The sequence below is a fragment of the Mytilus trossulus genome, unplaced genomic scaffold, assembly GCF_036588685.1.
Source record: "Mytilus trossulus isolate FHL-02 unplaced genomic scaffold, PNRI_Mtr1.1.1.hap1 h1tg000158l__unscaffolded, whole genome shotgun sequence".
Classification (NCBI taxonomy): Eukaryota; Metazoa; Mollusca; class Bivalvia; order Mytilida; family Mytilidae; genus Mytilus; species Mytilus trossulus.
This window is the reverse complement of record NW_026963304.1, coordinates 1543848-1556570: the sequence shown is the minus strand read 5'-3', so window position 1 is coordinate 1556570 and position 12723 is coordinate 1543848. Positions and strand designations below refer to the sequence as shown.

At 32.5% G+C, this 12723-nt stretch overlaps 1 protein-coding gene across 2 annotated transcripts in view; it reads left to right on the top strand.

Annotated features, from left to right (window-relative positions):
* LOC134700487 (myotubularin-related protein 9-like) overlaps positions 1–12723 on the top strand; it is a 28143-nt gene that overhangs the window by 14633 nt on the left and 787 nt on the right. For both annotated transcript variants that reach the window (XM_063561876.1, XM_063561875.1), the window contains 6 exons: positions 2736–2838; positions 3176–3314; positions 7834–7918; positions 8733–8802; positions 9779–9878; positions 10186–10313. In XM_063561876.1, coding sequence (XP_063417946.1) covers positions 2736–2838; positions 3176–3314; positions 7834–7918; positions 8733–8802; positions 9779–9878; positions 10186–10313 — 625 coding nt within the window. The remainder of the gene's footprint in view (positions 1–2735; positions 2839–3175; positions 3315–7833; positions 7919–8732; positions 8803–9778; positions 9879–10185; positions 10314–12723) is intronic.

Sequence of the window (12723 nt, the reverse complement as noted above, 5' to 3'; positions counted from 1 at the left end):
GTAATGTGTGCTTGTACTGTAGCACAGTATATATTCTGAAGTTATGATTGTAATTTGTGCTTATACTGTAGCACAGTGTATAGATTCTGAAGGTATGATTGTAATGTGTGCTTGTACTGTAGCCAAAGTGTATAGATTCTGAAGGTATGATGTAATGTGACTTGTACTGTAGCACAGTGTATATATTCTGAAGGTATGATTGTAATGTGTGCTTGTACTGTAGCACAGTGTATAAAATCTGAAGGTATGATTGTAATGTGTGCTTGTACTGTAGCACAGTGTATAGATTTTGAAGGTATGATTGTAATGTGTTCTTGTACTGTAGCCCAGTGTATAGATTCTGAAGGTATGATTGTAGTGTGTGCTTGTACTGTAGCACAGAGTATATATTCTGAAGGTATGGTTAAAAGATTTTTTTTATGTGTGTGGATGGTGGGTCAATATGAAACAGCTTAATATATTGCACAAAAGCATAACTTGAATATAAATTCAAATTATATTACCAATTATAAGTTCTTTGACTACAGTTCTTCTGTGTCAGAAACCTATTTGTGTCAAATATTTAATTACAATCCAAATTCAGACCTGTATCAAGCGCGAATATTGTGTCCATTTTTGCCCCAACTGTTCAGGGTTGGACCTCTGGGAAGCAATTAATTGTTGTATTTTTACAGGGGCTTCAGTATTGGTCCATGGATCTGAGGGATTTGATACAACACAGGATTACCTCCCCTGTGCTAGTCCATCACACTATAATCGAGTTATTGTTGTATTTTACAGGGGCTTCAGTATTGGTCCATGGATCTGAGGGATTTGATACAACACAGGATTACCTCCCCTGTGCTAGTCCATCACTCTATAATCGAGTTATTGTTGTTGTATTTTACAGGGGCTTCAGTATTGGTCCATGGATCTGAGGGATTTGATACAACACAGGATTACCTCCCCTGTGCTAGTCCATCATTTATAATTGAGTTTTTGTTGTTATATTTGTACAGGGGCTTCAGTATTGGTCCATGGATCTGAGGGATTTGATAGAACACAGGATTACCTCCCCTGTGCTAGTCCATCACTCTATAATTGAGTTATTGTTGTTGTATTTTACAGGGGCTTCAGTATTGGTCCATGGATCAGAGGGATTTGATAGAACACAGGATTACCTCCCCTGTGCTAGTCCATCACTCTATAATTGAGTTATTGTTGTTGTATTTTACAGGGGCTTCAGTATTGGTCCATGGATCTGAGGGATTTGATACAACACAGGATTACCTCCCCTGTGCTAGTCCATCACTCTATAATTGAGTTATTGTTGTTGTATTTTACAGGGGCTTCAGTATTGGTCCATGGATCAGAGGGATTTGATAGAACACAGGATTACCTCCCCTGTGCTAGTCCATCACACTATAATCGAGTTATTGTTGTATTTTACAAGGGCTTCAGTATTGGTTCAAGGATCTGAGGGATTTGATACAACACAGGATTACCTCCCCTGTGCTAGTCCATCACTCTATAATTAAGTTATTGTTGTTGTATTTTACAGGGGCTTCAGTATTGGTCCATGGATCTGAGGGATTTGATACAACACAGGATTACCTCCCCTGTGCTAGTCCATCACTCTATAATTGAGTTTTTGTTGTTGTATTTTACAGGGGCTTCAGTATTGGTCCATGGATCTGAGGGATTTGATACAACATAGGATTACCTCCCCTGTGCTAGTCCATCATTTATAATTGAGTTATTGTTGTTGTATTTTACAGGGGCTTCAGTATTGGTCCATGGGTCTGAGGGATTTGATACAACACAGGATTACCTCCCCTGTGCTAGTCCATCACTCTATAATTGAGTTATTGTTGTTGTATTCTTACAGGGGCTTCAGTATTGGTCCATGGATCTGAGGGATTTGATACAACACAGGATTACCTCCCCTGTGCTAGTCCATCACTCTATAATTGAGTTATTGTTGTTGTATTTTACAGGGGCTTCAGTATTGGTCCATGGATCTGAGGGATTTGATACAACACAGGATTACCTCCCCTGTGCTAGTCCATCACTCTATAATTGAGTTATTGTTGTTGTATTTTACAGGGGCTTCAGTATTGGTCCATGGATCAGAGGGATTTGATACAACACAGGATTACCTCCCCTATGCTAGTCCATCACACTATAATCGAGTTATTGTTGTATTTTACAGGGGCTTCAGTATTGGTCCATGGATCTGAGGGATTTGATACAACACAGGATTACCTCCCCTGTGCTAGTCCATCACTCTATAATTGAGTTATTGTTGTTGTATTTTACAGGGGCTTCAGTATTGGTCCATGGATCTGAGGGATTTGATACAACACAGGATTACCTCCCCTGTGCTAGTCCATCACTCTATAATTGAGTTATTGTTGTTGTATTTTACAGGGGCTTCAGTATTGGTCCATGGATCAGAGGGATTTGATACAACACAGGATTACCTCCCCTATGCTAGTCCATCACACTATAATCGAGTTATTGTTGTATTTTACAGGGGCTTCAGTATTGGTCCATGGATCTGAGGGATTTGATACAACACAGGATTACCTCCCCTATGCTAGTCCATCACACTATAATTGAGTTATTGTTGTTGTATTTTTACAGGGGCTTCAGTATTGGTCCATGGATCTGAGGGATTTGATACAACACAGGATTACCTCCCCTGTGCTAGTCCATCACACTATAATTGAGTTTTTGTTGTTGTATTTTTACAGGGGCTTCAGTATTGGTCCATGGATCTGAGGGATTTGATACAACTTTACAGGTTACCTCCCTTGTACAACTTATATTGGACCATGACTGTAGGACCATTAATGGGTAAACAATTTTAGATTATTTGGTCTTTTTTCAAGCAGTTAAATGCAGCTTTTTTTAAATATGACTTTATTTAAACCACAATTGTATATTTGTTTAATTTTTAATGTCAGGTGACTTAAATGAATAAAAATGAAACAATCAGTTATATTTTTCCTTAATGAAAGAATATGCTACAATGTGACACAACTAAAATTTTATTTCATTGTAAAGACCTGCCATTTTACATGTTTATTTGCTTTATAGTTTTAAGCCATTATTGCAGGACATGAATGGTGAAATTAAAATATTTGTTTGATGACCTTTGACACAAGTTGGTCCTTATCTTATTTATTTATAGATTTGAAGCCTTAGTAGAACGTGAATGGTTACAAGGTGGTCATCCATTTGCTGACCGCTGTTCCAAATCGGCATTTGCCATCACTAAACAGAGAAGTGAATCTCCTATTTTTCTTCTCTTTTTAGATTGTGTCTGGCAGGTTAGTATATTCATAGTTTTCTCAATAAATTAATATTCCATGGCACATAAAGCAAATACTATAAATTATTTTGAAATTAAATATTTCATGGCACAAAACAAAGACTGAATTATTTTGAAATTAACCACTCATAATAAGCCAATAATATGAGTTATGCAACTGTATTAGCATTTGCACAATTCATTTCCATGGTTAACTGAACATAAAAAAATCACATATTTGGTTTGTAGTTTAGTTTATAGATATTTGATAAATGCAATTTTATTGGCATTTATCCTTCATATAAATTTAAACCTTAAGTTCCATTGACTTTGAATGCCTTGCAGAGTTTGTTAAAGTATTGCCATTTTAATTTCAATATTTGCTTTATACATTTACTAAATGTATATTAGAATAACAGAAAGACGACATATTTCTGAATCAACAGTTAATTATTTTATAAAGTAAAGAATGGAAATGGGGAATGTATCAAAGAGACAACAACCGAAAAAAGTGGAAAATAGCTGTAATCGTCCAATAGGTCATCAACACAGCAAGAAAATCCAACACTAAATGACGTGCTTTATCTGGCCCCTAAACATAAAATGTGTACTAGTTTCAGAGATGGCTCTCATTACTTTCAATGTAATTGATTAAATTACAATTACTTTGTCATTTGTACGATTAGATTAAATTAATGATTACATCAGTTCTGAAAGTGTCTGATTAAATTAATGATTACATTGGCAAAGTAATCATGATTACAATGAATTAAAAACAAAACATTTTGCATGATGTGAATGAATACATGTTTAATATATAACTATAGCATTATTTAGAAAGTATTGTGTTTGGTATATTATAAAATGATAACTTCAAACTTAATCTTTTTAATAAACCTCAAAAGTTCACTTCATTCATACATAAACATTGTGTTACTGGATATCATCATTAATCTCTGAATTCTTTTGACTTCAATTGAATATAGCTTTATAAAAACCGTTTGCTGTTTGTCTTCTGACCTATTCTAGACTTTTATTGATATTTGTTTAAGGTGCAATTTATGGGAGTTAAAGAATGGATGAAATGAATTTACCAGTATAATCAAATAGAAAACAAAATACAAGTGCTAAAAAGCATTGCATTTTACATGTACAGTCCAAAACATACAAAAATTTGCTTATCTTAAACAAGATATTTGTCCAACTTGTAATAAATGTTTGTGCTAATTAGATAAATGATCACATGTCTGATTTATCTTTTACCATACATGTATACAGTGTCCTACATCTATACGCAGTGGGTAATTGCAATAAAAAAAACCTTAATTGGTTTCCTACCTGTCAATTCAAAGTTGACAAAAAATCATACGATATATTTTGCTAAGGCCTGAAACATATATTAGTATTATATGTTTCTACTTAGGCTATTGATGACTTTTCAATACTGTTATAGTTAATTTTTATACGCCCGTCAAAATTTTGACGGGACGTATTATGGTATACACATATCCGGTGTCTGTCCGTCTGTCCGGCGTAAACATGTCGCACTGTGACTTGAGAACGACTTATCCAAATTTCATGAAACTTAATATAGTTGTTTCTTATGATGGTCAAATGATCTGTATACTTTTTGGTGAAAATTAGATTTAAACTTTTTGATTTACGGTACTTTGTAACTAAAACAGGGGTGTGTTTTTTTCACATGTCGCACTGTATCTCAAAAACGATTCTTGATTATGGCTTAAAACTTTAAACACTTCTTAGTTATATTAATCTTAATATCTGTATACATTTTGGTGATGATTCAAAATTTTATTTTTGAGTTATTGAGTATTTTGTAAAAAAGGGGGAGGTTTTTTTTTACATGTCACGCCATATCTCAAAATCGATTAATGATTATTGCTACAATCTTTACACATGTCTTTGTTATATTAATCTTAAGATCTGTATACTTTTTGATGATGATTCAAAATTTCATTTTTGAGTGATTGAGTATTTTGTGAAAAAGGGGGAGGTTTTTTTTTTTACATGTTGTGCCATATCTCTATAACAATTTATGATTATTGCTTAAAACTTTACACACTTCTTTATTATATTGATCTAAAGATCTGTATACTTTTTGGTGATGATTCAAAATTTTATTTTTGAGTTATTGAGTATTTTGTTAAACAGGGGAGGTTTTTTTTACATGTCGCGCTGTATCTCAAAAATAATTTATGATTATTGCTTAAAACTTTACACACTTCTTTGTTATGTTAATCTAAAGATCTTTAAACTTTTTGGTTTTGATTCAAAATTTTATTTTAGTGATATTTAAGTTTTTTATAAAAAAAAAACAGGGTGGAGAGTTTCCCGCCGTGTCTCAAAAACTATATATGGTTATTGCTTAAAACTTTCTCAGAAACTATTGATGAATATTGCATATAACTTCCACATAAGACGTTGGGCGTATCATGCGCTCATGGCGCAGCTGTTTATTTACTGAAGTATACAAACCAATTGTCATGCTTTATATATCAAAAAGTATACCAAACTATCTTAACATGTTCAATATAAATTGAATAAGAATAACAATTTTTTTCATTTATTGACCATAAACAGTTTAAGATTTTTTTCATTGTAATCAGAATGTAATCAGAAAGTAATCAGGATTACAGGATATTTTGAAAAGTAATTGATTAAATTAGGCCACGTTTTTTTAATTTGTTGGTTTAACAGATTTTTTTCCCATAAAAAAGTCAGGTCGGTCGGTCGGAAAAAAAAAAGAAAAAAAATATTTTTAAAAACAGAAAAATATGCAAAATAGATATATATTTCACCTCACTAACGAAATATTTGTCTTATTTGCTGTTTTGTCATCATTTCTTTACATTTAGTTCGATGAAATATTATTGATCAACGATCATGAACATCGCATGACATCGTTTAATAACTTCCTGTAAAATAGTGGGGGGTTGCACGGACAAAGACGAAATTAAATCGTCATTTCACAAACAAGAAAAACAGATTCCCGTAGTAGCTCTCAATCAATTCCAGAAAACTTGTTAATAATGATCTTCAATCACAAAAACTGATAAAGAAAAAAAATGTAAAAACGTCGTACAAAAATAAGTTTCAACACACGTGTCCAAAAATGTAATAGACTCATCCACTGGAAAAACAACAATATGGGGTTAAATCAGTTGTCTTGCAATCCTGTTTTTATCCCGATGATCGAATTTTTTTATTATCTATGAAACAAGAAAATTTCAAATGATTTGTTGATATTCAGTACTTATTTGATGTATTCCACCTGTCCACATTTGTACTTACCCTTCCGGAGCACCTGAGATCACCCCTAGTTTTTGGTGGGGTTCATGTTGTTTATTCTTTAGTTTTCTATGTTTTGTCATGTGTACTATTGTTTTTCTGTTTGTCGTTTTCATTTTTAGCCATGACGTTGTCAGTTTGTTTTAGATTTACGAGTTTGACTGTCCCTTTGGTATCTTTCGTCCCTCTTTTGAATAAGTCTATTTCTCTGAGATGATGCATCTTACTGACTGATGACAAATAAGGGAAACAAACTTATTTTGTAATTGGTTTTAAACACAGGTTTCGTTCCACAAAATTATTTGTGCAAAAGACATTTCAAGGTCAGTTATAATTGATTTGTCTATTTTTAGAAACGTAAATTGGAAGTTTTATTTTTCACAACAGAAAGTGTTATCAACTTTGTTAATGATTAATGCATTTCATTTCATAAAAAAAGAGAATTTTAATTATTTTTCAGGGATAATTCATTGATAAGGGTCGGTGGGAACAAAAAAGCATGAAAAGTCAATTTTATTTTTATTCTGAAAATCGGCAAAATCGGGTAGGCGGATCCGTAAAAACAACAAATAAAAAAAACGTGGCCTTAAATAACATGTAATCAGATTTTTGGCTGATTAATGATTACAATGATTACATGAAAAATTGTAATCAATTACAGCTGATTAACGATTACAATTACAATTACCCCAACTCTTGACTAGTTCAGTCAAGATGGATGTCATACTAAACCCTGGAATACATAAATAAACTTAAATTTAAAATCATACATGAAGAAAAAAGGCCAGAGGCTGCTGTCTTGGGACAGTCTAAAAAAAAATGCAGCAGGGTGAAATATGTTTATTACAGGCTATTCGACAAAGAGTTTTATTCCTTCTTGGACACATGAACTATTTATCAATGAAACATTTTTTATTGTTGTCCTAAATACTCTGAGACAGACCTGTTACACTGGCATGTACATATATACATTATTACATTGGTTGCAGTGAATTACATTTAACACATAATATCCAAGTTGAAAATTGCGACATATTTTTGTCAGGAACTGCAATACAATGATTTCTGAAGTTTGGTTTCTGGGTTTATATAACTCAGCTATACAGTATGATGCTTTTTCAGATTCATCACTCAAAAACTTCCTGTTTTCTGTCAAGTATTTGGGCGGGGGTATCATCAGTGAGCTGTAGCTCCCAGTTTCACTTATTAAAGTGTTGTTTACATTGTAGATATGGCAACAGTTTCCTTGTTCATTTGAATTCAATGAAGAGTTTCTTATCCTGCTGTTCGAACACACCTACTCTTCACAATTTGGTAAGTAGAAAACAAAAACTTCCACTTAATCTTGTTCAGTCTACAATGTATTAAGAAGAAGATTAACCATGTTACATTGACATATGTCTTGAGGTTAACCATCTGGCATTATAATCTGAAGTCAGAGGTCATAAGGTATGGTAACCTTTAGTGAGATGTCGTCAGGCATGGTAACAATTAGAAAGAGGTTAGCATGATACCATATATCAACCATGTACACCATGTATCAATCATATACATCTTGATCAACCATGTATACACTTTGCCCACCATATATACATTTTCATCAGTTTATACTATATGACATTCATAAAGACCATATTCCAATCAGTTTGCAAACAAAATAAAAAAAACATTTATCAACCAGGTGTCAATCATATATTAAATTTATCCCCCAGGAGTCATCAAATTTGACCATATGTCAACCTGGTGTCATCAAATTTGACCATATGTCAACCTGGTGTCATCAAAATTGACCATATGTCAACCAGGTGTCATCAAAATTGACCATATGTCAACTAGGTGTCATCAAAAAAGACCATTTGTCAACCAGATGTCATAAAAAAATACCATTTGTCAACCAAGTGTTATCACAATATACCATTTGTCAATAAGTTGTCATCAAAATAGATCATTTGTCAACAAGGTGACATTAAAATAGACCATTTAAAAAATAAATCAGCCATCTATATAACATATATATGTCACACAAGTGTCAGCCATTTATTACATGTGTCAACCAGTTTGTTTGTCCCTGATTTTGTGACCAGTCTTTTTGTGCTTGTTGTTATTGGATATTTTATTCTATTTTTAGGTACATTCCTGTGCAATAATGAGAAGGAAAGAAAAGAGTGTAAATTGTCCTCCAGAACAGTCTCTTTATGGTAATTGAAGAAAAGTATTAATTAAATCATCATTATTTTGAAAAAAAAAATCCCCATAAAAGGCTACAACTATCTTGTTTCTAGTCATAATTTGTACCTGCTATATTTAAAAGTAACACATGTCCTTATTGATGGATGGTATTATGGTCATTCATGAGCGTGTTTGTAAACTCTGTGAGGAGGAGGTGCAAGATGAGATCCACTTTCTTCTACGATGCAAAAAATTAGAAACATACAGAATGACTTTTATTAAAGAACTTTGTATTTCTTATCCTAACTTAAAGAAATGTAATGATGAAAATATGTTTATATGGCTAATAGGTTGTGAGAATCTAGAAGTTCTAAAACACTTATGTAATTTAATAATCAGTCTCTGGACTGAGAGGAATAAACAGATAAAAATGTAAATAATGCCAATTTGCTGACCCAGTGAATCATTCATAGACCAAATTTAACTTTTATGGCACTAATGGTATCCATAAACAGCTTAAAATCATTTTTACATGATCAATATATGCATATATAAATATCTGTGGTTTTAATTTTACTTTTGGGCTCATTTTCTTTATTCTATATTTTGTCATTTGCATATCATTAAGAATTAATAATAATCATTGTAACAAATTGCTTGTAATTATACCGCTCTTTTAGGGCGTCCTTGATTGACAATAAAAAAAAATATTGTATATATTGTATAGTTTGAAATTTTGGCAACCTGTATTTAAAATATAAATTGAGAAAATATCTTTTCATTTTTTTTATTGGAACTTGTATAAACACTGAAATCATTCCTGTTTCTCCCCTCTTGGAAGTGCAACTTTGGTTTACCATTTTAAATGTTGGCATTAGGTTACACAGGACATACATATGTTACATGTACTTGTTTTTTGTTAAAATGTTTTAGCACTGAATAGTAGATTTATCCAACTCCTTTAAAACTATTTTTTAATAAAAAAAAAATTAACTTTATTTACAGGACATATTTAGCAAGACCAGAAGTTTTACAGAAGTATCTTAATCCTATGTATGATCCTAATCCTAGAGTTATATGGCCCTCTGTAGCTCCACAAAGTTTGGTATGTAATATAGCATTTCTCTTTTAATTAAATTAACCATATACAAATATCATATCTGAAGTACTCTGAAAAGTAGGTTTTTATGCTCCACCTAGTGGCATTATGTTTTCAGTTTGTGCGTCCATTTGTCTGTCTTTTTGTCCAACATAAAAGTAGTTTGGTTGGGGCATCTGTATTCTATGGACACATTCTTGTTTGTAATACTACTTACTTCTTTACCTGTTGTAAGTGTATTAAATTTTACATCTTCACACACTTTTATCTGATCCGTCTATTCAAGATATTCAGTTATTTTTGTTTTTTTCAGGTGTTGTGGTCTGGGTTATACCAGAGATCAATAATTGACCAATCAAAACAGAAGGAGGCTTGGCAGGAAGTCAGTAAAATTAGAGAGTATGACAAGGAATTAAGGTCAAAGGTCACCAAACTAAGGAGGTAACCATACTTACTACTGATATTAAATAGATATAGATATAAAGTTAGAGCTCAAATTTGTCTCATTTTGTTGTTTTGTGAAAAGTGAACAAAATTAGTATACCAAACAACCATTAAACATGATAACCACTGAAATATAACATAAAAGATTGAAGGCAAATAATGATACAGTTATGACTTTTGTGAACTCTACTCCATGATTCCACATAGCCTTTACATTCTATAAAAATGATTATTAATTTAAAGAAAGACAAGGATTATAGTTCAAACTGTCTGCATTGTTTATTTTCATTGTTTTATATATGTAAACTGTATATTATGTATAATGGTATAAGCCATTGGCCCATATTGGCGTAAAGTGCTTTCAATAAAATATATAACAATGACAACATATTTAATAAAAAGTTATAATAGTTACTGTAAAGTTTCAATTGCAACCACTCTAACCGTCACCATATGACCTTCAACAATGAGCAAAGCCCATACCCCATAGTCAGCTATAAAAGACCCTGAAATGTCAAATGTAAAACAAATAAAACGAAAAAAATTACGACCTAATTTATGTTAAAAAAATTTATCAAAAAGCAAATATGTTACACAGCAACAGCAACACGGAAGGGTACTTGTACATCCCAACAACAAAAAGACACTAAGTACAGATCTGAAAGTTCTTGCAGACTTGGGACAGACACATACATGATAGAATGTGGCGGGATTAAACATCAAAGTGGGATTTCAACCCTCCTCTTACCTGGAAAGTACAAAATAAGAACAAAGTATAAAAAGCAGTCAAAAAAAGGCTTAACTCATCAGATGGATACAAATAGCAGTGTTCCAGCTAGGTTTTCAAAAGGGCAGGGTGCCAATCCTGAAAAAGGGCATTTAACGCGCGATATGATAATATGAAAAGGGCATATTTTAATAAAAGATGTTAATCAAACATTTGTGTTTATTCGTTGAATCACAGGTTATACAAGAACAACATCATCAGCCCATATAGAACTCTATCTTTCTTCTTTTAAGGCTGAAAAACTTGTCAAGCAGCTTGTCACACAAGTTATTTTATCATTGCTTGGCACAGTTGAACTTTATATGTAGTATGTTTTGAAAGGTGACGTGTTTCATACTGTTTCTATGGTATACCACATTTTACCAGTTTCACCTTTCTACCTCTGCTGTGCTTGATGGCAATACAGCACAAAACAGCTGTGCTAAGTAAATTCACAATTTTAGGATATAAATTAAAGCAACAGTGAAAAATAGTATCAAAAATAAAGAATACAGAAAAAGATGACCAAGGCATCCTACCAACACTGCTACTAAGACCCTCTTTAACTTTTCCCATAACTCAAAATAAATACCTAAACATATATATTCTTAAGTAAGAAGTATGGAGACATATTTTAGAATATGTAAATGGGTTACTCAATGGTAGGAAAAAAATCAGATTGAGTTATCTTTCTTTATTCGGGTGTGCTCCTTCTTTGGAGGATTATAACAGTACGTAAATATGATGTAAATATGATCACAATATGGCGGCCTATTTTGTTATTTTTGTATCAAAAATGAAGGCAGTCAATGACAAATACGTCTGAATTTTGTGTTTATTTTACAGAAAACAAGTAAAACAATGTCTTCAATGAGTTTATTATGGTTTTCCAACTTTCTGTCATTATGTTTCCTCCATGAAACTACGGTAAACATCGCAAATTGTGCCCACATTTCTTCAAAGATAATTGCCAACTGTCGGATTCTATTTGAACCAATTAATGTTGATGATCATTAATGACCCATCCGATAAACGGATTACCTATAACAACAGATTATGACACCAGTTATAATCATTGATTAGCTTGGGGTCGTAAACAAAGTCATAAACTTTTCCCCAGGTAAAATTTAGTAATTAGCGTATCATATCAATACGCAAATTAATATGCAATCGATCTTCTAAAAAGGCAGGGCGCCCTGGAAACTGTAAAAAGGGCACAGGGCACCACTCTGAAAACGGCCTAGCTGGAACACTGAATAGAAATATATCTAACAAAAATAAAGGTACTTGTACATTCCACCAACAAAAAGTAAAAATAGGTGTCAGACAAGTTGTATCACCATATTAGATGTCCAATGGGACAAGTGAGTTGATAATCATCAAATTATAATTTATTTCCTTTATTGATGATTTGATGATGGTAGCAAATTAAGTTTATTGGCTACATGTTAGCCATTCAATGTCATCAGAGCTTAAAATGAGTTATTTTTATCTCCATTATAAAGAAATTGGCAGAAACCAACGTCAAATCATGCATTTAAAATCTGTCATAAGTTGCCTTTGTTTGCTAATACATTTTCATAGCATCAATTTTGAATTGACACCATGAAAATTGATAACATATCCAATGAAAATGAACAA